This window comes from Rhinolophus hipposideros, assembly GCF_964194185.1.
Source record: "Rhinolophus hipposideros genome assembly, chromosome: 1".
Taxonomy (NCBI): Eukaryota; Metazoa; Chordata; class Mammalia; order Chiroptera; family Rhinolophidae; genus Rhinolophus; species Rhinolophus hipposideros.
In genome coordinates, this window is record NC_138047.1 from 49,475,091 (window position 1) to 49,501,934 (window position 26,844).

The window sequence follows — 26,844 nt, forward strand, 5'->3', positions numbered from 1 at the left end:
GTATATTAAATAATTATACATTTACAATTACATATATAATTATATATACAATTGTAATGAAATTTTGATAATATTCATTATGGTTGAATTAGTAGGTCAAGGGATTTTCCCCCCAAATCTCAAGAGAACATTTAATTGTCTTTCTGTCTTCAGTTTGTTAATTATAAAATAGTGGACTCAAACAAAGATACCCACTTATTTCCAAGTTCTCCCTTTGGGACAATTTAGAAGAACTTATAGATAAGTTAACATAACTGCTCTGAACACCAAAATAAATGGACTTTAGAAATCCCCAACCAACATTCTGGGATTTATTAGATTGTCTGTTTTACAAGGTTACCACCATTTCCACCCTAATTGTTTTAACAGAATTTTCAGGAGCCAAAGCACTTTGAAATAAGTCCCTCCACATCCAGTGACGGTTGTATCTACATGACTGCAAAACTTGAAAATTAGGAAAACACCAATGCAGTATTACCCACAAAATAAATTGTAAAATTGGAATCTCTGGAGTCAACTATGGAACAGGACTTACAAATATATTGTCAAATTTCTTAATTTATTTTTAATAAGTAAAAAATTACTCAGTGGTACCGTACAAAATAAAATCATCAATTTTTGCACCTATTTCAATCATCAACAGTAAGTTCATGGAACAGTAATAAACAAAACAATGAAAAAAATTGTCATTAATTTTACCTAGGCTTTCCAGCTTACTAGAACCAAACAGAAGAAATTAATGGCAATACCCATTACCTACAGAAAAAAAAAGCAGTGACAGAATGGTTTCAGGTACAATCCAAAATGAACTTAATATTTGTTGATTTTGTTTGTATGTACTAAAGCACTAATATCCATAAGAATTGATAGACTACTTCTCAATTCACTTCTGAGGAGATGTGGAGATTTAGATCAAATGATAAGCAAGCTATTAGATCACAGTTGAACGGCTACCTGGAAAATATCAGTGTCATAGAGCACAAAACAAAGTGAAAGTGGGAAAAAGGCTTCTTACAGAAAAGTCCTTTTATTATTCCTAGTCTATAAAGTTCCAATTCATAGAAACTTGATATTCCTGGATTTAATTTCAAATAATATTAATTTTAAGCATTACACTTGCAATATGCACAATGGGAGAGGGTAGGACATGGTGAACCAATAATTACTTGCTTATTTCAAAGGTAGCCATTTTCTTTAAACTCATCCTACTCACTTCCCCCCACCTCCCAATGCACAGATTATCCTTTAATCATCAAATTCACCCTCTAGTCTTAAATACATTTTCCCAGCTGGATGATACTTCTACAAAAGAATAATATAGCTGGTTGACAAAGTAATTTAACTATTTGTAAATGAAATATAAAGGAAAGTTAAGTAGATGGTATATAAGAAGATACCAAATTGGAGCAATACTGATGTGAATTTAGTTTTTAATTTATCAAAGTACCTATTAATGGTCTGAAGACAAGAGAAGAAAAGCAGCTAGACGGAAATAACTTCATGGGGTTATAAAATGCCAACTGCTTTAGAATACACAACAGTTTTAGAAACAAAAGGAACACTTGCTGTTTTCATTGAGTTTACAGTGTTGAGTGCACTTTACATCATTTTAATGAAAGCACTTCTATGAACATCTGCAATAGCTCACATCAGAAAACAGAAAGTTTCTAATAATAAAGACCTAAAAAAATAAATTTTTATCTTCATCAACTCCCTTTCTGGGAATGCAGAATAAAATAATACATTCCTCTTTAAAATAAAATATCAATTTATTTCTGTCCAATAGGTTGCTGGAAGAAAAAAACATCGAGACTCAACTAGTGATAATTTTTTAATTTCTATTTTTCACCTACTTTTAAAAAATACTGCCTTCACAAAACCTTTTAGTCTTATGTACTATGACAATCAGGTTTAGAGTTCCAAATAAATAAAACAGCCACATTAGAAAACATATTGAAGAACAAATGATCAGCCACATTTCTCTGTTCACATTCATGGATTCTCTCAGAGGGTTGTCAGAGTCCATATAATACCGTTAACGTTTAGTCCAACTTAACATGTGTCATCTGACCTACTGCTCATGGCTTACAACACTGATGCTATCAACAGAGACCCTAATTTTTAAGAGACAGTGATGTAACAAACTCTGGTTAAACTAGCAAAGGTAACAGGACAGTAAACAGTAACCCTACAACTTAAAAATGTTTACTGTCCATCAACTGATAGCATCCCTCCAATTCCCACTGGTATTAAATTCAAAACCTAATCGTAGGAGTTACAGGGTGCCCAATGCTATTTGTATAGAAAAATGGACCTCAAATACTAAATAAGAAATTCGAAAAATAGGATTTTTTTTTAGATAGTTGCATTTGTTACTTTCAATTTCTTGATCTGTTATCTCTTCTGGTCACGGATACATATTTTTTCCTTCTATTCAGACAGAGAGGTTAATACACAAATTTGTTGTAAGCATTGTAAAATGGCATTCCAGTTCAAAGTTGCTCGTGATCATATCCACATATGAATCACTAGACAAGTATATACAATGTTCCAAAATGTTGTTTAATTCTTCAGTGTAGTTTCCTACTCGAATTTCCCTTAAATTAAGGCTTCCTTGAAGAGAAATCCATAGTATTATGGACTGAGTTTTCAGCTTCTGAATTAAGTGCATTCTTTCCAAAATCAAGTAGTCCTGGAGTAACTTTAAGACAACTTCTATTAATCAGTGTCATGACTAAAGTAGTATCTTACTGGAGGTCCAGGCAAATCTTCATCTCCATCAGTGTCTGGAGCAAATGACACAGTAAGATCCACGTATTTCTTTTCAGTAGAAGGTTTCACAAGTTTATGCATTCTAATAAAAACAACCAAAGACAAATAATTTGGTAAATTCTGTAAAATAAAAGTTTTCGGCTGTCTATTGTTGCCCAGAAAATCTGAACTTATATCTAGACTTTAATTTCGTTTTTAAATCTAATACTCCATCCGCTTTCATATATTCATTTTCTTTTCTGTTTTTTTTTTGCTAAAAGCTCTGAACTTGACACTCATTTACCTACCAGTGAATCAATTTGGACCACTGCTGGTAGTGATAAAGAATACAAACCAAGTGTTAAAAGAGAAAAACAAAAAGCAAAACAAACCCCAACATATAAAAACCCCCAAAAAAAACCCAAAATGATTTTTGAAAGCAATGTTTTCAAAAAACGAATTCTCCTATACTCCTTATAAAGTTTGGAGGCATCATAAATTCTTCTCAAGCACTTCTCTGTAAAGAGTAAAATGCAAGCAAGATTTAAATCTTCAAACGTAAGCTGAAAATGTAACAATAAAAGACATTCTTATTTCCCTTATATCCCATGTTTATCCTACTTACTAAAAAACCACTTAGGTTTTGCTATTGTCACTTTTACTGTCTTAATTCAAGTCATCATTTTTATGCCAAATTATTGCATTAGCTTCTAGCCAGTTGTCTCCTGCTACCTCCAAACTACTCTGCTGCCAGAATCCTCTTAAAATATATATTTGATGTTACTCTCCTACCTAATAATGTATCATATATCATGTACCTATCTCGTGCCAGACTCTGAACTATAAAATCTTTATAGCTTTCTATTTTACAAAGATATTTTGTCCCATATATAACTTTTCATTCTTTCTACCATTCATTCTCACCACCTCATCCTTAAGTCATTCCAAAATACTTGATTTCCCAAATAGATCATGTATGCTTTTTATTATTAGCTGCATGCCTTTGCACAATCTATCGCTTTTGCCTGATATAATCCATTTTCAAAGGTAGCTTCATTGAAACCTACCCTAAGCTAAAGGTTTGAGTTAGCAGTGCCCATAGTACTCTGTAAAAACCTTTATTCTAATTATTAATTACATTTTAATGATTAACATGTCATTTTCCTTTAGTAGACTGTAAACTCCTTGAGGGCAAGGGCTATCTGATAAAGATGTATGTATGATAACAAAATATTAACTGGAGTGACATTTATGGACTATTTCTTACTTGACATTACACCACTAGGTCTTACTATTATTTTAGTGCTCAAAAGTTATGGGCATAATCATCCCTATTTGTGGGTAGGAAAATAAGTTTCAAAGAGTTTAATAAGCTATTCAATATGACAAAACAAGTAAGTAGCTAGGCAAGGATGTGAACCCAGGTCTTTCTAAAGCCAAGCTTGTCTAGCCACTTCATAGGTACTCAATAAATATCTGCTAAGTAAACAATGTAATAAAATAAGAAATAGTCACAGAACTATCATGTTGGAGGTTTCAAATGTTGGCCAACTCTATAAAGGATTTTTGAGATTTGCAGCAAATTTTAAATTCCACTAATCAATACACTTCACGACACACATTCCAATCTCATCTAGGTAGTACACAGTAAAGGAATTCTAAATACTATCCTTAATTTATCGAAAAGAAGATATTTAGGGACTGGAATGAAAACAAACAAACAAAAACAATATAAGGCAAATTAATGCCTTAGCTAATAAAATATTTTTTTTAGAGAGAACTGATTGGATTATAATAAAAAATAGTGAATGACCTCATTAATCGATAATTATAGTTAAAGCCGACATATCTATTAAAGCACCACCATGCAGATTCATTTATTCATATGACAAATATTTATTGATGCCTATTACATGCCAGGCATTGGTCTAGGCTCCTGAAATATATTAGTTACCAGATCAAATAAAGATTCCTGCCCTGGTGAAGCTACTAGTCTAGTGAGGGGAGACAGATAATAAATAATAAACATAAAATGTACAGGAGCTATAAGACAGTGATAAGTCCTACGTAAAAAAGTAGCGCAAAGGATATTGGACATGCTAGGCTGAGGTTGGAATATTAAGGAGGGCTTAGGGAGGCCTTTGCAAGAGGTGCGAAGACCAGAGCTGAGAGTTAGCCAGGCTGCCATCTCAGAAAGAGTTACAAGCTGATTAAACAACTAGAGAAAAGTTCTCATGCTGGACCATGACAGGAGTGTTCAGAAAAAGGCAGGAGGTCAGTGTAGCTAGAATGTTGCGAGCAAAGGGAGATTAGTACAGTGTTTCCCTGAAAATAAGACCTAGCCAGACAATCAGCTCTAATGCGTCTTTTGGAGCAAAAGTTAATAGAAGACTCAGTATTGTATTATATTAATTATACCCAGTAAATAAGACTGGGTCTTACATTAATTTTTGCTCCAAAAGACGCATTAGAGCTAGCTGATTGTCCGGCTAGGTCTTATTTTCGGGGAAACACAGTCTGAGAGGAACTTAGAGGGATAACTGGGAACCAGATCAGTCAGGGCCTTGCAGACCACTGTAAATGCTGTCTTTTTTGCTCCCTTTCTTCTTTTAGGTCTCCGCCCAAATATTATCTTAACAGGTATTTCTTGTGACAGGTAGAAGGAATACATAGACCACTCAACATAATATACCAACTTATCCCCTTACTCTGCTTTATTTTCTCCTTAGCACTTAACACCACCTGACATGTTGTTATGCAAACTCCTCAGGTAGGGCAGGGACTTTGCTTTGTTTGTTGTTGTATCCCTAATGCTTACAAAAGTACCTGGCACATAGCAGACACTCAAAAAAAATATGTTGAATAAATGAATGAAAATAACAATTTGGTATTTTTGTTTTATACTTCGGTCTCATAATCCTGGTCATTATGTTTCCACATGAGAGGTGGATCTATTTTCACTGGTGTATTGACTATATCAGCTTTCTAAGCCTCCTGACTGAAAAGCTAATCGGAACTACAATAATTTCACAAGGGTACCGCAATCCTATGAACCTCTTGAGAGGCAACCCACTGAGCTTGGTAGATCCACTGTCTTTATCACTCCATTAGGAGTAAGTAAAATACTTTTATCTGAATTGTGATAACCTCTGCCTCTAACCCCCCAGTGTGCATCTAGCTTGTATGTTTCAACTCTTGAGACTCTTTTGCATATGTTTAATACGTACGTTAACTTCAATCTTTTTGCATGACCAGGCATTACAGGAACGTAAAGCATTTTGACGCCTTGTACCACCATTGTTGGCTCAATTCCGTACTTCTCCTAAAAGTGGATCCCCAAAAGAGAAACAATCAAAGCTCTGTCCAAATATAAAATGTTAGGTGACAGAGTTTTACAAACAGTAAAAAGGGAACGAATTTCTGCTAAGTAACATTATATAAAAATCTCAAATGAAATTATGCATTAAAAAGTAACAGACTCAAAGCAACTAAGTGAATAAGTGTCTCACTTTGACTGCATTTATGAAATCCAAGAGGGTGAAATCTTCTTTGCCATGTATAGTCCATCTGTCCCAAATTGTAAATGATATTCCATTTCTGTTGTAGAAAAACATTCAGAAAAACATTTTAATTTTCTTCCCTTAAGTAATACTAAAACCCTCCAGAAGTCCATTATTTATAATTTAGCTAGATAATAATGTAAGGGAACAAAAGAAAATACAACTTCAAAAATGTTCCATAATCTTATTTCCCCATCACACCAACACAGGTAATCACTTTAATCAGTTCCTTGCTGATCCTTCCAAGTGTTTCATTATAAATCAGTATGTCTTAGAGAGAAAGTTCTTTCCCTGTCTCTCTTTTTAAAAAGCTGCATGGGTTTTACTGCGTGGATGGACGTTCCAGTACCCTATTACTAGACACTTGGATTGCTCCAATCTTAGGCTATGATAACAATGCCAGAGTATCTTGTTCATATATCATTTGAGGTAAGTGTAAATGTATCTGCAAATTTGAAATATAGTGCTATATTCCTTTTATTACGAGTTACACTATTTTATACTCTCATCAGTAATATATGAGAGTGCTTTCTCACACTTTACCAAGAAAGGTGTTTTCAAATTTTTGGTTGTTGCCAATCTCAAAAGTGAAAAATGAAGGTCCAGGGGAATCGTTTTGCCTTGTCACATAGCTTTTGGAATTAGACTCTAAATTACATGATCTATTAAACAGACACTAGAGTGCCTTCTAATTCATCTGAGTAATGTAGATGAAACAGTAAGAAAGTACAACACTAAAGAGTGTGGCAGATTAAATGTTGTGAGAGGTCTATGGCTAGTTTAGTCAGAAATACTTCATGAAAATGAGATTTAGACCCACTCTTGAAGTGATGGTAAGGTTTTACACATATAGAACAAAAAGAGATGTGAAGCTAGTATTTTTCCATTTTAAAAGGTAGAAATTTTATTTCAGTCTCATTAGGCAAGAGAAATAGACCTTCATGCGTACCTGATTTCAGTTTTTCTTACTTCAGATGTCTCTGTAAACACTATAATGGGAAGGGCTAAGTTAAGGAAACAATTTTTGTAGGCTTCAAAGGGATAGCCACCAGCTACTTTGATCATCTCCAATGCAACCTAGATAAAAGAAGGTGATCTTATTATATAAACAGCCTAAAACTATTCATGACTTTAATTGCATCTATTTGATTTTCCTAAATCCTTCTCAAGCATTTCCCTGTAAAGAGTAAAACCTACTATTGGACTGGCATAATATAAATTTCTTGTCTCTTCATTTTTAGCATATTTTATACTTTCAAACTCTCTACCTGTTCTATACATGAACAAAGTTATTAAAAAATATATTAATTTGACCATGTAATCTTCCTGCCTTGAAAGTAGACACTGCAACTCAAGAAATACAATAGTCTAAAGTCATTTGATATAAGAGCAGATAATTACACAGCTTCTAAGAATAACACTATATATAGTACAGTATAATAACTAGGGCCATCCTAAAGATTCTGAATCATAAAGGACAGATGAAATTGTAAGAAATCCGATCACAAACAGGAATTATACTTTTATTAAGGCAAAGAACTAAACTCCAATACAATCAAACAGTAAAGATTAGGGCAGTTTATTTAATTCAAGAAAATAGAGTATGGAGGACACAAAGCTGATGAAGAGGATTATCGCCTGCAGGAAAATTGGACTCTGTCTTGATAGTTTAATTTTATGTTAAAAAAAAAAAAAGTTTGTATATCTGTAAAACCTCAAAATGTAGATTATTTTTAGAAATATTTTGAAATTTTAAATTATAAGATAAGTATGTATCTCTCCTTCTCTAAAATTTCTGAGGGACTGGTTGGAGATAGTATAATGGGAGAAAACAGGAAAGAGGTGATGAAAAAGCAGCATTCTCATTCAAAGAATAATAAACTCACCAAGCCAGACACTGCAGCAGTGGATGTTGCTATAGCAGGTATAATTTTACCAGCTATGCGCTTTGTTTTGAAACGGTCAGCTGGCTCAATGCTATACATTTTGGCACGAAGATTTGATGCAGCTGTGATGAAATCTAGGTGTCCGCTACGATCATCATCTTTTTCAAATGTAAGGACTGCCATCTGAAGGTCACCTGATCATAACAACCAGAAAAAACAAAGTGTCCTATTAAGTGGTAAAGGTTTTACTAGATTAAAAAGCAATGTGGATTTACCACTATTAAAGATTTCAGTCATGCTTTGTTTTTAAATGATTGAAAAACACAAGAAAAATCCAGGAAACTGCAGTTATTGAAAGACATATAATGGCTTTAATACCACTAAATTAGAGAAGTTTCTATATTAAAAAAAGCCTTTAGAAAAGTAACAAAGCCATGTACTATATCTGCTATTAAGTGTTTTACAATAAAAAGGCAACATTTGGTATTGATCGCAAATGAATTCCAAAAATGCTATTCTGAAACATTTTGCCACTAATAACTAAGAAATTGGTCACATAAAAATATGGATCTTTTTGAAAGATCAGTGGTTCCCAAAATCATTCTGTAGATAGCTGTAGTTTGATCTGTGATGAAATGTGAAAGTAAGAAATGACAGTACATTTTTCCCCAGAACTATATTAAGCTGAGATAATTACCTTTTATTTGCAAAATAAATAGTTGGCTAATCCAGGTTGTTATTCCTGAATTTTACTGATCTGTGCATAAAACCCAAAAGTTTGGCAACTGCTGATTCGTGTAATAAAAAAGTGGTAAGCAGGTCTAAAAATATGAGCTAATAGCTCTGCTTTTAAGGAATTAAAAGTTTGGTTCCCCCAGATTTAAGATATCAAGAATGTATGTAGCTCAGTTTGTATTCTCTATGTGTAATTACGGGGACTAAGAAGCAGAGAAAACAAAAATCTGTCTATGGTTTTTTATCCGAAAGTGACTTAACTGGATTTGTCTAAGGGTTAGTCTCCACAAGAATTCCACTTTTTGTTCATTATGTTAGCCATTAGTTAAAAAGGAATCACATAATAGAATTTCAAGGACTAAAATAATCAGAACAAAGCAGACTTACATTTTAGCCTTTAAGGATAGGGCGAAGGTGGAGAAAATTATGAATTTAATCACAGTTAAAGATAAACAGTGCCTTTTATATGATCAAGAAATCAACTGCTATTATTATTCTTGTTGCTATTATTTAATCCCACAAGCTTTTGGTGTAAAGTTTACTAAAAACAAAAATCCCTCCAGTTCAAAACATTTTAGTAAAGCTCACTTTTGGTAGCTTCATTAGATGAAATAGCCTTTTCCAGTTGGAAAACAGCATTCCTTTCATCTTCACTGCTGACAGGAACATGGTCTGGTTTCCTTGCTGTTTCATCTGTTTGAACAACCTTTAAATATATGAGAAGTTAATTTTCTCAAACTAAGAAATCATCAATAATTAAAATATTATTTCTTATTAAAAACACACCTAACTCATGTTTGTACAGACTAAATATTATTATAATATTGAAGAAATATTAAGAAGTCAAGGAAGCAGAAACTTTTGTTTGCTAGGATGTCTCATTGATATTTTTGGCTGTAGCACCCGTTAACTAGAAGTGCCAGATCATGAAGCTTTGGTGTGAGTTATTTCAGGGAGCTGTGGAAGCTTACAATTCATGTTAAAACCACCTAAATTGCCCTGGATAATTTATTACACCAAAACTTTGATAAAAAAAAAGTAACTCAGGCCAGAAAACAAACAATAAAGACTAGGAAGTTACTGGGGTATATTTCCTTGGCTTATGTCTAACAGTTTTGCTTATTAGAAACATGCGCTAGAAACCTTCTTTATATAGAAATGCTGTTTATCCTTTCTGTACTTTTACTCTTAATAAGCTACAAGTCATGAACATCCCATTCAACAAATCACGTGCTTGTATCTACTGCTTACAAGTTTTTCTTTTCCCTAAAATAAAAATGCAGAGTGGAAGACTAGACACACTACTACTTTCTTGAATTTTACAAGGAGGAAGACATTACTCCACATTTTCCAGTATAGCTAAATGTTAAAGGAAGAGAAGGGCATTTTATGATTTTTAGAGTGCATACAGAAAGGTATATAATGAATATGTGAATAAAATACTTAATATTTTCAAACTGTCCTATTTACCCTGTCTAAATTTCATGTTCCATTTTTATTATTATTCCCTCTTTCTCTTTCCAACATATTTGCTTGGCAAAATCCCAACCTTGTTATATCCAATTTTCCATCTGTTCTACAGTAACACCCAAGTACCTTTTTCTCCAGCCACATTTAGTGGAAAAACATTAAGTGGAAACACATTAAGTGGATCCTCAGTGCTGTCTCACAATTCTACTATATCTTTTAATTAAGTGACTTCACATTCCCCTGGGCAATAATTTCAAACCTTTTCTCTGCACAAACTTCCTTTATCTTCTTCTCCCCTTCATTCAGACCTACTAAGTAAGCTTGTTTCTTATTTCAAATAAGAAAGTTAACGAGCATTTTTTCTTTCACACTTCAATTCCAATCTCTTACAAGTCCTCTCAGTTACTGCAAAATATACACAAAATCCAACCCCTTATCACAACTATTACCTACTCATATTACTTCATTCAAACCATCACCATCTTTTGCCTATAATCTCCTAACAGCTTTCCCTGGTTCCTCTCTTTTGTCTTATGTAATCATTCATAACGTAACAGCCAGAATCACCTTTTAAAATGTAAGTCAGATTATGTCCTCTGCTTAAAACCCTTCACTGGCTTATCTCATAATAAAACACTAAGTACTTAACATAATCCTAACTACCCTTCCAATCTCACTGTCTACCATTTTTCTCTTGCAAAGTCTCCTCCACTCATTCACATCTTTGAAAGCCTTTCAAGGCCTGCACTTGATTCCACTGTCTGCATTGTTCATTCACCAGGTAACAGAATAGCTCCCTCCCTCACTTCCTCCAGGCTTTAGCTCAAAAAATACCTTTCCCTTTATATCCCATATGAAATTACACCAGTTCCATAACCCTTTATTTCTTTCTCCTGTTTTATTTTTTCTTCTTAGCACTTATGCCCACATTGCAATATTATATAATTATTGGCATTTTTTTTCCCCTAGGCTACCTCTGGCCCATTAAAACATAACTTCCATAAGATCAAGGATTTTGCATTGTTCATTCACTACAGGATTATCCAGGTTTAGAACAGGACTTGATACATGTAGAAGTTCAATAACTATTTGCTAAATAAAAGAATTTCTAAGCATACCTTGTTGGAAGGTTTGAATTCCTGAATCTTTACTTTGGAAAGAATATTCAAGAGGCCATCTGTTGATAAATCCTGTTTTGAAAAAGTAATTTTATGAACAAATTTATTCTTTTAATTCTGAATTCTCACTAAAGCTAAAAACATCCTATAAAAGATAATTTATCATACTAAAGTATTTGAATAATTTATCATTTGACTAGACAATATCCATTTACGACATTATCTTTATTTCTATAGAAATATCAACCATAAAGGCTGGGAGGAGGGGGCGGTATGTATGAAAAAGTACTTATTTGTCAACAAACCTGAAATCTTAGTTCCTTCCACAAATTTTTATAAAGGTAGTTTTAGGCCTGGTTTGAGGATCAGACTGAGTGCTTTGAGATCAGGGACTATCTCTTTATTGTTTAACAGAGTTCCCTGCACAAATTTATTATATACTCAATAAATAAAATACATGGAATTCATATCTTCGAAAGCAGGAAAATACTTAAATGGTTGAAGAAGAATTTGGATGAATTTAAGGCTATCAGATCCATATTCATTATTAAGAAGCTGCTTAGGAAAAACTGAGACATACTGCTTTTGAGGTCCCCTAATACACTCAGCACAAAATAGCCACTCTTTTTACAAAAAGAATACCAGACCATATGCCACTATTTTTACCAGACATTTATGGTATATTTTACTGTGCATTAAGTCCAGAAAGAATTAATCTACAATAGACATTTTTATCGGGCTTCAAAATAGCTAGATCCATTTGGATCTGAATCCAAAATAGCCAGTGTGAATCATGGATCTGTTTCACATTTCCCTATTCAGCCATTGTAAAAGTATAACAATTTATTTAGCTCTAATATGTAATGGTGAAGAAAAAAAGTATACAAATACTTTTGTATTCGTGTATTCACGAATACAAATTTGCCTCTCAAATAAAACTATTAGATCCTTTAGTTGTCAGTCAATGAAAATGATGTCTAAGAGAATGAGTATGATGATAAAGGTTAACAAATGTCAAAATGGGGTAGCATTTTCAAATTTCCTGAAAAGAGTATACATTAACATCATAAAATAAGCCAAACAGATGTTAACAGAGAATCTCTAAGGAATATTTTGAAATTGCTATAAAATAGTTCCCTTAGGATTTTCAGAGTAATTACTGTTTTTATTGCAATTGCAAAATGAATTGTTTTTTTTCACCTCTTTTTCTGAAATTTCATTGTTAGTATATAGGAACACAATGGATTTCTGTACATTGATTTTGCATCCTGCAACTTATTGTATTTATTTATTGTTTCTAATAGTTTTTTTTGGTGGAGTCTTCAGAGTTTTCTATATAAAGAATCATGTCATCTGCTCATTGTCACTAAAAAATGACAATTTAACCTAATTTTAAGTTTGGTTTTTCAGAGTAATTATAATAATTCAAGTTAATAGGTTATAAATGTTGTAAAAATAAAGTACGACTACTTTTACAAATACTTGTTTCACTACTTATATTTATAAAGAAAAATTTTACTTTCTTCTACCAACTAATGTTGCAACAAGATTTAGCTTCTGCTACCATGTTTCCCCGAAAATAAGACCTAGCTGGACCATCAGCTTTAATGAATCTTTTGGAACAAAAATTAATATAAGACTGGGTCTTATATAAGACCTAGCCAGACCATCAGCTCTAATGCATTTTTTGGAGCAGAAATTAATGTAAGACCCAGTCTTATATTAGACTCGACTCATATTATAGTAAAATAAGACTGAGTCTTATATATTATATTATATAAGACCCGGTCTTATATTATATTAAAGTAAGACCAGGTCTTATATTAATTTTTGCTCCAAAAGACACATTAGAGCTGACGGTCTGGCTAGGTCTTATTTTCGGGAAACACAGTATGTTAGAACGGGTAACAATACAGCAAAAGAAAAGGCTTTTATCAAAGAACAATTCTAAGATATAAAATTTTGATGATAAAATTAGCTGATATCATCTAATTCAAGCCTGGCTTTGTATAACTTTCTAAGCTTGAAGAGTATCTTACCTCTTTTGTAAATGGAATGCAATAGATTGCAGCATATAATTTTGCAGCATTCAGAAGGAAACTGAAGTGCCTTTTGAAATTAAAAAAATAGTGTAAATGCATAGTTTCAAAGATGTTTAATTCATCAGAAACTACAGTGTTTAAAATGTTGAACAAAATGACCACAGAATTTCTGTCAAAGGATTATTTTTTTTAAAAAAAGTTAGGTAGTGAAATTGTGATCTAGACCAAAGCATTGCAGAAGCTACAAAACAAAAGCACATTAGAAGCTTATACTCATAAGCACCAATATTCAGTTAGTGATCACGCCAACTGTGGGGATATGAGTAGCCAGAAGAACAAAAATTAAGACTAGTGAAAGAAAATTCATTTTAAGTCGTAAGAAAATATTACACATTTGGTTTTAAAAAGTGTATATCAGGTTCAAACTAAGCAAATGAGTTTATTTAAAAACAAAGAAAGGAAACTTTGATAGGAGCAGCAGTCAGAATAAGGTGATTGGAAGCCTAAAATAAACACAGATAGAAGGTTAACAAGCTAAATTGTTAAATATTAAATTGAAATGTATTCCTCTGTGTGTGTGTGTGTGTGTGCGCGCGTGTGTGTGTAAATAAAGCATATATCTAATATGGACAGATATACAGGTATTCACTCAAAGATCAACTCCTTTGAAAATTAATTTGAGATTATTCAGGGAGATGTTTAGTAGTAGTCATCATTTTTACCCCCATATAATTAAAGTTTCTTATATAAACAGATTGTGTAGAACGAAGGCTGTGACTGGCTTGGTTGGCCAGACTATGTTAACTCTTAGATTAACAAGGATGCAATAATTCAACACTAAAGAGTCTGAGATTTTCACCCAGTAATGTAAACCTATACACAGTTAAAATGTTTACAACATAGAATGCATATAAAACTGGATATAAATACTCACAAAGGCTCATTGAAATCAAATTTTATTGGACAGGGAGGTCTCTTTGGTGATTGCCAAAACAAACCTAACAAAAGATACAAATATTATTTTAAATGTAGGCAGCCAGTAGTAATTAGATTAAATTTTATTCTCAACACTTGCTTATACTTACTGCCATCTTTTAATCGAGTATCCAGAGGGAAACAGTGAAGAAGCTGAAGAGCCTAAAGAAAAAAATGAAGTTAAAAAAAATTAAAATGCATAAAAAAATACACAGTGAAGTCTTCTAGCTATCTGTCCATTCTCACTGCCCCCCATACCTGAAATAATTTGTATTGTTATTTTTAAATCAACACTTATAGTTTGTGTGGCACTGAAAAAAATAATATAAATGGAGATACTTCAAAATGGAGTTTGAGCTGCCATCCCAAAGGAACTGCCTTGCAGGTCTTACTCCTCAAACCTTTGGAATGCTAAAACTGTACAAAATAACCCTTGAATTGAGCCTAAAGCAGCACGGTATTCCAAACTGTTTGTAAAGCTGATAGGAAAAGCAGACAGTATGACTACCACACTGAAAATTAAACACATTTTCTAAAATTAGCATCCTATGTTAGTATTTGCATCTACAGAAATCCTGTCCTTAGTTTTTTTTAACACCCATAAAAATTCCTTCCTTCTATTCATGTAATTATTCCACTTTCCCTTCTCATAAATACCCTTTGCTTCAAAACCATCTGGGGAAGGGCACATCGGGTTGGGTTATGGATGAAAATAAGATTATCTATGAGTTGATAATTGTTAAACCTGAATGACAGATACATGAGGATTATTACATGAGGGTTCATTATACTATTTTCTCTACATTTCAATTATTGAATTTTTCCATAGTAAAAAGTTTCAGAAAAACCTACAGAAGATAAGGACTACAAAGAGTTCTTAAGATTTTGAAACAAGAGGTCATGGTAATCACGGGAAGAATAATTTGAATAGCAGTGGGGAAAGAAGACACCTTACTGGATGAGAACTTGCCAAAGGTGAGTAAAGACCACTTTTCCAAGAAACAGAGCCAAAAAGGAAGAGAAAAGCAGGGATAAGTGTAATCAAGAAGCCTTTTTAAAAAGATGAACTTATTTTATATTTCAATAGGTAAAAGACTGAAGAGAGGGAGAAACTAAAGAGAGTGCAGGAGATATCCTAGCAATTGTAAGTAATTGGAGGTAAGAACAACAACTATATTTAGTGAGCATTTATCCGCCAGGTTCTGTTCTAAATGCTTTACCTATGTTAACTTATTTGATCTTCATGAATACCTTATTGTTAGGTCTCTGAAAGTTAGGTCTCAGAGACCTTAACTTACAGACAGAGCCATGTCTGCAAGAAAACAACAAAATGTCTGCTGGCCTGTACCTGCAGACAGAGCCAAACTTGCAATAATAGAAAATGCCACAAAACAGCTACTGGCTTACAGGCAGTCAGCATTTTCTGTTCAAACAATACTACCCTGTCAGCACAGCCCCTATAAAACCCTCCTCACCCCCTCCCTCAGGGCTGCAAGTCTCCTTTAGGCATGCAGCCTGGACTGTAGCGGTCTTTGCTCAGTCCGATATACTTTTCTAACAATAAAAACTTTCTTAACTTGTCTGACCATACGTGTTCCTTTAACGGCCAACCTATCACTTATGAATTAGGTACCAATTTATTATCCCCATTTTACAAATGAGGAAACAGACACAAATGTGATTATCAGATATGGGTAGGGAAGGCAAAATTCCAAAAAAATTTCTGACTGAATTTCTCAGTCTCTTGCTTTACTCTGAACAACAAACTACTTTTAGACTATTGATGAAATATATTCCTTATTCTCCAGAAGGAACCTCTGTCTAAAAATCAATTTTGCACACAGAAAGACAAGATCAGTTAAATGCACAACTATCAAGCCAATGGGTGAAGTTTAAACACATTCTTTAATCAGTAACATTCAAAGAGAAATTAGTGGAGTGCCCAGCACTTGTTTTCACTTAATTTACTACTCATTTCTGAAAAGCTTCCTGAAAGAAAAGAGTAGGCATTTCAGGTCAATGAAATTAATTGGTAGCAATTAAATGAGCCAAGGTCAGACTTTTCTTAATTTTTCATAATCCATACTTACCTTATGGTTAAAATATTTTTCAAACTTTAATCTTGCTAATTCTACACACTGGGACCAACTTCTAGGTCTTCTGCTAAGTAACTTAATCACTTGAAAACAGCCTTCTAAACTCTGTCCAGTTTGTATCTTCTAAAATGAGAGAAACAAAACAAACATTTCCAATTAAACACACCTACACACATTCCCAGAAGTATTAGCCAAAGTTTGAAGTGCCATCTCATGTGTCTTATGATTTTATTTTTTTTCACCTCAAGCTCCTTGTCCTTGCCTTTCTCCTTTCTCTCTTCCTTTTCTTTCTTCGAGGGGAAACGGGAAAAGGTAACACATGAAATTTTAACTTTAAAGGTTCTTGTCTCGCAAGTGATCCTCATGTCTTGCTCGCTATATAATTACATTATTATTAAACATGTACTTACTATAAGAAGTGCAAGAATAACATTTTGTACTAAAAAGTTGGCATTTTTTAATACAGAATTACAGTAAGAAAATATCTTTGAAGTGCCTTCACCACGAGAGTAATAAATCTGAGATATTACTGTCCACTAGTGAAAGTTTCTCTAGAACTCAGGTTAACAAGCTGCTTTATTATTTGTAGCTCTCTTATAACTATTATAACATCCTTATTATGAACTATATGAATTGCTGTTTTGTGGGTCAAACATGGTCAAATATTGGCAATTCCATATAGTTCAATCAAACTAAAAAAAAGGGTCATTTGTGACCTGCTACTTTCCAGATTCCTCATGTACTTTCTACGAACAATAATAATGTTATAATGCCTTTCTAAGGAGGTAAAATGAACCATTTGTAGGGAATTTGAAAATAAGATTAACCAGATACAAAGTGTGAAGTCTCTATTAAAATGTATTGATTTTTACCTGCAAGACTTCTTCTGCAGATGGATAGGTTTGCCAAAATCTGTTAAACAATGAAGGTTTGTGGGAAAAGGAACTTTCAAACTATAAAGGAAAAGAGGGGGAAAAGTTAAATCAGAAGTCTATTTGAAAGTTGGAAATAGTTTCTTTTCTACCACGAAAACAATTCCTTGACAAAAGATCTTGTTTACCTTGTCTCTTGCCCACTGTATAGTATGCTCGATAGCAGCTGGGAAGGATTTTAGAGTACAAAATGGGATTTCCTCTTCTGGGGGATCCCGCTGATTTGCAACATATGACAACAGATGGTGTAAGAGAAGCAATGACAATTTTTTATTGACTGAATTTACTTGAGTGTTTTAAATTTAAGACCATTAAAAAACTAAATTCAAAAATAAAATAAATCCAACATTTTTATATCTTCTTTCCTAAGCACTAAGAAGAAAAGTTGATTCTTTTCACACTTAACCTATTTGTTAACAACGTTCACAACCAACACGAATTCTATTATCACATATTATCTGTGCATTCATTTAGTACCCCATGTAGTACTCATGGTTGACTACCATATATAATTCATTTTTTTCCACAAAGAATCAAGGTTACATTTAAAACTACAACAGTTTCTACTTTGAAAAGTAATTCAAGAATCCCCAACACAGTGCTCAGCATACCATGAGTTTCTCCATGGAAAAAAACATTCAGGAGTATGATTATGTCCTTGATGCTTGGTAGTTTTTACAGAAAGTGTGTATTAAATAAACAGCAAATACTTATGTTATCTTAGGTGAAAAAGTACCACGAAGAAATCCATATTACATTACAGGCTACATCTGGCCTAGGATTATTGGTTTACACAATCTAAAATGACTCACTTCGTTTCTTTTTACTTGAAGATTATGTTTTAGTTTGTTGATCTATGAAATACTATGAAATACAAGCCAAAGAGGGAAGCCACAAGAGTACTAAATTCTGGTTTTTGAGTATGAAATGAGAGCATATAGGAGATGAAGGTTTGGGAGAGACATAGTATAATGAGAGAATCAAGGGAATTTTTGGAATTCTGTAACATTCATTCCCTTCTCTGAAAATTTTCCAATGATACCCAACATATCATGATTTCCTCCATCTAATTAACTTCAAATTAAACTTACCAATTTTGTCTACTATATTTTTTTATTATATAAACTTGTGATTTCATGAGTAGTTGGGAAAACAAATTTTATAAAAATTTTGAAATTTTACTAAGCCAAACATTTTCATTAAATAAAGTTATATTTACAATTGTAAAAGAAGTCTATTTCTTTCAATTTTACTTCAGTTGATTTTTTTTTAAATCCTAAGGCCTACAATTATTTCTTAGATCAGTGACTTTCAACTCTGGCAGCATCTCAAAATTAGTCGTGGGGGTTAAAAAAGATATATCTATATCATTTATACACACTATTATGTATATAGATGGTTTTATCTTCCCATGGAGAAACTAATTCTTTAGTAAGATTTTAGGGGAGTAACCAGTAGAAAGGTTGTTATAGAGCTAATCAAGCAGCTCTGAGAAATACACAGTAGACATAAGAATAAGATTCCAAAACAGAAAGATTGGGGAAGCTAAATCAAAGTGGTTGACTGATGAAGACAAAAAAAATTGTGAGATAGAAAGAGAGACAATTACTTTAAAAAATTGATTCACTTACATGACTATTATAGGATTCGGTCAAATGAGGTACAATAACTTCAGTGTGTCCCTTAGTGCCCATTGTTCCAGAATCCAGGAGGGGCCGCAGATTTGCTAAGCAACGGCTATTTGAAAAGATAATAGGTAATTAACATAAAAGTGATCAATAACAATATAAGTGGAGGAAATTGTACCACTTTCTACAACCACTTCACACATTGATCATTTCTTGATTGTAATATTTGGAAACAGATACATTTATCAGGAAACAACTTATTCATCATTTCCGCCTCCGTCCCCCAACAAAATCTGTTGTTCAGTATAGTAATTTTTGTCTCTACCTTCTGCTACTACTACCAAATTTGGGGCTTCAACTTGTTTTCCACTAGGTTAACTGTGTTATCCTTTCTTCTCTTGCTTCCTATTTCTTCTTTGGTTATTTTCGGGCTACGAATTCTATCCCATTATATCTTTTCAATGTTTTCTTTATCCCAAACAATATATCTTCTTAATATTTACAATACCTATATTATACACACTTTAATCTTTTTAAGTTTTTTTTCCCTTCCTCTGCCCAACATTACAAACTTTCCATTACACTCTCAATTGGTAAATTTTCCTCTTTTAATATATCTGCTCTAGCACTCTAACAATAGTCATATAATGATGTAAGAAAAATTATGTAAGGGGTATACATTATAATCATTCATTCATCTACTTATTTAACAAATATTTACTGAATGACATTATGTATTGGGCGCTGAGGATACAGTGATGGGAAAATAAATGGTCCCTAAGAAATGATTTAATGAGGAAACAAACATTACATAAATATGTATATGAACTTCTATGAAGGAAAAAGCTTAGATGCTATAAAAGATTACCATAGTAGATTCGAATTTAGAATTGGGGGTTAAAAAAAATGCCTGTTTGAAAAAAGACATTTAGGCTGCAACTAAAGGATGAGGAAAAAAAATAAAACAGGTGAAGAGTTAAGTAGGGAAATTTGGGGTCAAGAGTTCTCGAACAAGATAAACAATTTCCTGAGGCTGATGGAGAATATGTGGCAAGTCACTGAGAATAAAAAGAAAAAAAAGCTAGAGTACTCTGACTTGATACCCACCCCAGAAATGAATTACTCATCATTTTCTCAATATCCCCTGAGAGTTCTGCCCTGCTCTCTTTTTTCTCTATCATCTTACATTGCTGGGCAGTGTGGTAATTACACTTCTTTAAGATCCTTTAAAAAAAACATAGTTGCAAAAATGTGTATATCCTGTAAGACCTGAAAAAAGAAACGTGTAACATGTAGCTGGAATAAGGGGAGCCAGGAAAGAAATAGGTAAATTTTAAGATGTAGTAGTGGACAAAGGGCAGATACTCTACAAAAAACCTTTAGGTCATTTAGAGATTTTGAATTTTATCCTAGGTATAATGGGAAATTATCAGAGGGTTTGAAGAGTCCTACAATAGGACCATAAAGAATAATAAAAAAAAAATTCAGTAACTTTTAAACAAATAGGCATGGGAAATAGAAGCAAAAACGAAAGACAATTCTTTATGAACTTGAATTTCAAAAACATACCTGTCTACATATCTCCGGGCTTCCACATTATCTAATGCTGTAATAATTATATCTTGTTTAGTATAGAACTCATCATTATAAATAGCCTCAGTGGCTGGACATACTTTGTTCAAGTGTGCATCTATCTTTATTTGAGGATTTATTTTCAGGGTTGCATCAGCAGCAGTATAGCTTTTAGGTTTCTAAACAAACATCAAAAACAGAAGAAATAAATTTAAGCAGAAAATACAGGCTATGATTGCACTTACATATTCTTATCACTCGAATATATATACGAGGTGAGAGTAATGAGACCAATTTTTAGTTTGTGGAAATTACATACCCTGTAGTTATACTACATTTAGTAGTACATATTAGTCTAAATAATTTACCCAGTGAAATCTAAACAACCTCTCTTTTAGAGCTAAGTCCTTTAGTTCTTAAAATATTAGTTAAAAGTCCAATTAAAATAAAAGTATGTATTTTCCCTAGGTATGAGGTTTGAACTGGGTAAGTGCCTAGAAAAAAAACCCACATTCAGTAAAATATAAGAAATCCAAATTCCACAGAAAATGAACTCTAACAGGTATGGAAATCTAATTTTTTATTTTATTTATTTTTTTTAAACTTTTATTTTTATTTTTTTATTATTTTTAAAAATTTATTGGGGTGACAATTGTTAGTAAAATTACATAGATTTCAGGTATACAATTCTGTATTACATCATCTATAAATCCCACTGTGTGTTCACCACCCAGAGTGGAAATCAAATTTGGGAATGAAATCTTTTAAAGATTACTATTACTAAAAATTACTGCTATTTCATTACTATTTCTGGATGGAAATATTTTTTAAATTCTTATATGTTTTAGTTTTATAATAAAAAGAGTACCCTAAATAAAATTCATTCTTTAGTGTCATTTCAAGTGTCATCAGAATTCATTTGGGAGTACTGGCTCTGACACTAAATATCTATAGACCACTCTGAATACACGCATCTACTTTTAATCGTATTTCTGTCTCTTTTCACATTGTTAAAATGACATGTTTTTACTTCTCAGTGCTGTCAGTGTACATACAAAGCAGAAACTGTTAGATCTCAGTAAAACAAGAATAAACAGGACTTCATAGTTCTTCTATAAGTAAAATACACAAAGTAAATGAATATTGTGACATATATTTTAGTTAGGAGAGACTCTGTTACTGAGTTCTTTATATTTGGAAAGGTGAGGCAATTAGGTTAACCATGCCACCTGCTTTAGTTACTGTTCTGTTTCATGACATTAGTTAAACTTAGTTAACTATGATGTGAGTTGTTTAAAAATATAGTGAAAAAAGTAAAAGCAAATTTGCTTGACTGCCTAAACTTCTTTTCTTGACTTAAATATTTTGATCTATAAAAGAGATTGATAACAAGCATTATTTTACAATAAAAAGTGATGTTAAATAGTCAAACAAGATCAAAAGAGCACAAAATTCTAAGTGCTAAACTTTACCTGTTTTGTAATAGACAAAAAAACGAACAGGAAAAATTTGTGATCTTTTAACATTTCAAATTAGAGAACTTGTTTCTATACATATCCTTAGTTTCTAAAATTATACATGTAGACTCACTGTGGTGATCACAAAACAAAAAAATTTCATATCCATTTGAATATGAAAACCACTCAGCTTTTCATATTCAAAATCAATACCAAAACCATTATTTTACATTAAAAAATAAGTATATAGTTTCCCCATAATCATTCCCATTATTTGATAATTTGAGATTCTAATAAAGATTATGCTTGTCAATAACATTATGCTTGTTATCTTTTACTTATAAAAAGTAAAGTCTGTTTTGTATAACACAACAGATGATTTAAAATTGAAACACAGAAAAACAGCATACCTGTATGTGATGAGGACGAAATAAGAACTGTCTATTCAAGTTGGATTTTTCAATCAAGTCTGGATCTGTAACTGTAACCTATTATCAAGAAAAGGAAATGGCTGAAATTACATAACAAGTAAGTTTAAATCTATTTTGGTTTTCTCAGGATGACTAAAACAATTCCCACAATTTATTCTGAATTATTTTGGCTGGTAAAAGTTATATGAATAGAAATATTCCAAATGATTACCAATAGTACTTTTTTTATACCTATACTTAATGTTTAGCATAGGAACATGTCAAACAAAACAGTTGAAACCAACTGCAATTCCTGCTTAACACATTTTTTCTATTTATAACAAAATAGAGGCGAAAACCTTACTATCGTATTTTAGAAATGTAATAGATTACCCAGAGGAGCTAGCTCTTCTTTTTTAATCACTTAAGCTAGTATTTGTATACAAGATTTGACTAAAAGCAGTATTTCTCAGTGTGTTCCAGTTGTTAGATGTTGACTGGTGTTCACAAACATATTCATTCACTTTCTTTTAGTTGTTATTTCCCTTATATAACTGTTTCTTTTGTTTTCAACATTTCTATGTAATTATGTGCTAGAGGGTGTCTTTTTTAAATAGAAAAAAAGCCAAATAGAAAATATCTTTTATCAAAAAAATTAATATATAATTATTGTGATTACTGATATAAGGTTTTGTTTTTTCCCACCTCCCCCAACCCAACTTTTTATCCCCTCCACATTCGTCTTCTACTGGATTGATCAAATTTTCTTGATTCCAGCTTCACCTTCTCCACAACTGAACAGTTTGGAAGTTAAACATCTATATACTAAAATTTTTAACATGAACCTGTGACTTAAAAGTTAAAGTTAATCAAAATATCTTCCTCCTGAACAATTAGAAGATATATGAATTCTACCTCCTGATTTTCATGTTATCAGGGAAGGTTTTACTTCTTTTTAAGCATTCCACTGCCAAATCAGACAATATTTTAATTAAAAAAGTTTAAAATAAATCTAAGAATGTTGACAAATGCCTCTACTTACTCTTGCTTCATGTATTGCTCATGTTATCTAATAGTTCTTTCAGTGAGAACCAGTAAGTGATAATCTTGCATCATTTTGCTTGTCTTTAAAGATAATGTAGCTGAATATAGAAATCTGGATTTGCCCTTGTACGATGAAGATTGGCTTCCCTATCTTTAGGAATGCATTTCTTGATGAGAAGTCTACTAGGTAATCTTTCTTTTTAGCTTTGCCTTTGATTTGCTTGGGACTAGTTTACCTTTTGAATCTGAATACACTTGTCTCTTCAACTCTGTCAACTTCTGTCATTATGTTTGGAATACATTGCTTCTTCTCCATTATCTTTATTCTCTCTTGAAATTCTACTACACTTACGTTGGACCAAGCAAATTAATTCTCTTTCATTACAAATATATCTTCCTGTACTACATTCTGGGTACTTACATGTATCTTCTAATTCATAAATTCTTGCTTCAGCTATATCTGATTTTTAAGCTCACTAACTATACAGAAGTTCTTGTTTGGCTCTTTGTAAGAATTTCAGTACCTTCCCCCCCTCATGTTTCTATTCTTTCTCTCTTTATGGTCGTTTCTAATTTTATTTTAGTTTGTTCTATTACCTGTAGCGCTCCTGTTATCTATACTTCTTACAGGGCAAATTTTTTCATTTACCTTGGCTGATTCTTCTTCCACGTAGTAGGTATCCTTTTTCTAGAGGATCATCATTTTTCATTGTGAACCATTTTGAATGGATGTTGATTTTCCTGCATAGTCTTATGTACTCTGAGTGTGTGTATGTATCATTATGATGCAATTCTGCATTTGTTTTAGTCAGAGATTTGGAGGTTTCAATAATCCTAAATTTGCTATATTCAATCCTATGCTTGAAATTCTTATGACATAATTTTGGACTCCATACGCCACTGTGGTACATGCTCTGAGCTTTAATTTCTTGTGAGTGACCTCTTTATTTAATGTTTTAGACACATATTCAAGATAGAAATGTGGGCCGGCCCAGTGGCTCAGGCAGTTAGAGCTCCATGCTCCTAACTCCGAAGGCTGCCTGTTCAATTCCCACATGGGCCAGTGGACTCTCAACCACAAGGTTGCCGGTTCGACTCCTGCAAGGGATGGTGGGCTGTGCCTCCTGCAACTAGCAACGGCAACTGGACCTGGAGCTGAGCTGCGCCCTCCTCAACTAAGACGGAAAGGACAACTTGAAGCTGAGCTGCGCCCTCCACAACTAAGATTGAAAGGACAATAACTTGACTTGGAAAAAAATCCTGGAAGTACACACTGTTCCCCAATAAAGTCCTGTTCCCCTTTCCTAATAAAAAAAAAAATCTTTAAAAAAGGAAAAAAAGATAGAAATGCTTGTGAGTCACCATAGATTTTAACTCAGGAATTTCTCCTTTGGCTTCCAGAACTTGGAGATTCCTCTTTCCTTCTCTGCAGATAATTTGTACAAAGACTTATAAAAATTTATATAGCAAATCTATGTGTTTGCAGTAGGATAAAAATCTATCCATACTAACATACCTTGTTTTGTTACCTGAAGTCAGTAAGTCTGTTTACTGTAGTTCTTTTCCTGATCTTTATATGCTAATATGCATTGTGAATTTCCAAGAAGTCAAAGTATCTAGGTGATTACCAAACTTATGTAACCAACAATTTTTTTTTCTTTTTTTTTGAGAATTATCTTTTAAAACCACCAGAACTAATAGAGGTTTTGTGGGATACAATTTAGAAATTAGGAGGAGGGACACAATTTAGAAATTAGGAGGGACACAATTTAGAAATTAGGAGGAGGAATAATATAAACGTAGAAGATTTGCTCATAACTGCAATAGTAACAAACACGTTATTTAAGCGAAAAAAATAAACCCAGTTTAATTAACTATAAAATGTGAACTACCATATAAGTTTTAGTGATAATTACTCACTTTTAGTAACCATGATACATCTATGAAATCACTACTCTGGGAAGCCAGTTTACATCTTAAAGTGAAATATATTTTTATTTAAATATATAACATAGCTTCCCAATTAACTCACACACTTATAGTCTTAAGAATTTTAATTGTAGACCCAAGTTTACAATATTCCTTCTTCTTTTGATAATCACCAATTCAAATTATATCTGAATATTCTTCAATTTTCTAATGTTAGCTTTTCCCATCTTAAATAATTACTTAATAATAAGTAGTATCTAATAAAATAATAACAATATTAATGTACTTTATAGAATTCACATTTAATGTTAGCAATAACATCATGAGGTTGGTAGTACAGATATAAGTTTTGCAGTTTCGAGAAAGAAAATTAGGAGCAGAGAATTAAAGTAATTTGCCGTAAGGTCACATCACTTTTGAAAAGTAGTCAGAGTAGAATCAGAATCTTCCAATTTCTAGCTTAATGATCTATCCTCAAAAATCAGTATTTCAAATCTACTCATATTTAGTCAAATTCAGTTCAAAACTGGAAGCAAAGGAAATATAAACTTTTAACTCTCAAAGATTTATATCTTACCATTCCATTCTCTTTGCTTGTGCCAACACCAAGTAAAGCAAAATTTTTTAACATTTCACAGCCTATGGCTCCACATCCTACCTATGGAGGAGAAAAATACATCATATTAAATAAAATCAGAACTTCTACTTCCTTAAAAGCAATTTCATCTTAATTTTCATCAAATGCGAAGTTATAATAAATACATATTTTTTAAAATAATTTGAACATTTGTGATTTGTTTTAAAGTATTTAACTTGTTTCTGATTCCATTATTTGTTCTCCATTAAAGAAAAAAATATATAAATTAAAAAAACACACAATACTTACATTTCCTTTAAACAGAAGACATTTTAAAATTCCAAACAAAAGCCAAACACTGAACTCATTTTTTACATAAGATAGAAACAAACAGCACAAAATATCAGTGCAACAGTTTAATGAAAAAGATTCCTTGGATATTTAAGAAAGGTAAGACTCTACCTACATATTTCCTCATCTGGTGAGGAAAACAATAAATGAAAACCTAACCAATTTTTAATATATTTCTAGAAAATCATTTCATGTTTGAACTATCACATTCATATCATCTTTTAAATGTGCTAATTCTTTAAATCAGGGGTTGGCAAACTTTCTCCATAAAGGCCAGACAGTAAATATTTTCAGCTTTACAGGCCTTATGG

General features: G+C 32.4%; 1 protein-coding gene across 1 annotated transcript in view; it reads right to left on the reverse strand.

The window, feature by feature from the left end:
- Positions 1 to 540: 540 nt before the first annotated feature.
- UBA6 (ubiquitin like modifier activating enzyme 6) overlaps positions 541 to 26,844 on the reverse strand; it is a 67,837-nt gene continuing 41,533 nt past the window's right edge. The window contains exons 17-33 of the mRNA XM_081059820.1: positions 26,183 to 26,263; positions 22,633 to 22,710; positions 20,763 to 20,944; positions 19,197 to 19,302; positions 17,694 to 17,783; positions 17,506 to 17,586; positions 16,628 to 16,756; positions 14,648 to 14,699; positions 14,497 to 14,560; positions 13,560 to 13,629; positions 11,521 to 11,592; positions 9,521 to 9,638; positions 8,198 to 8,391; positions 7,261 to 7,388; positions 6,261 to 6,348; positions 5,979 to 6,073; positions 541 to 2,854 (exon numbers count right to left, since the gene is read on the reverse strand). Of these exons, the coding sequence (XP_080915946.1) occupies positions 2,719 to 2,854; positions 5,979 to 6,073; positions 6,261 to 6,348; positions 7,261 to 7,388; positions 8,198 to 8,391; positions 9,521 to 9,638; positions 11,521 to 11,592; positions 13,560 to 13,629; positions 14,497 to 14,560; positions 14,648 to 14,699; positions 16,628 to 16,756; positions 17,506 to 17,586; positions 17,694 to 17,783; positions 19,197 to 19,302; positions 20,763 to 20,944; positions 22,633 to 22,710; positions 26,183 to 26,263 (1,764 nt within the window). The 3' untranslated portion in view covers positions 541 to 2,718. The remainder of the gene's footprint in view (positions 2,855 to 5,978; positions 6,074 to 6,260; positions 6,349 to 7,260; positions 7,389 to 8,197; positions 8,392 to 9,520; positions 9,639 to 11,520; positions 11,593 to 13,559; positions 13,630 to 14,496; positions 14,561 to 14,647; positions 14,700 to 16,627; positions 16,757 to 17,505; positions 17,587 to 17,693; positions 17,784 to 19,196; positions 19,303 to 20,762; positions 20,945 to 22,632; positions 22,711 to 26,182; positions 26,264 to 26,844) is intronic.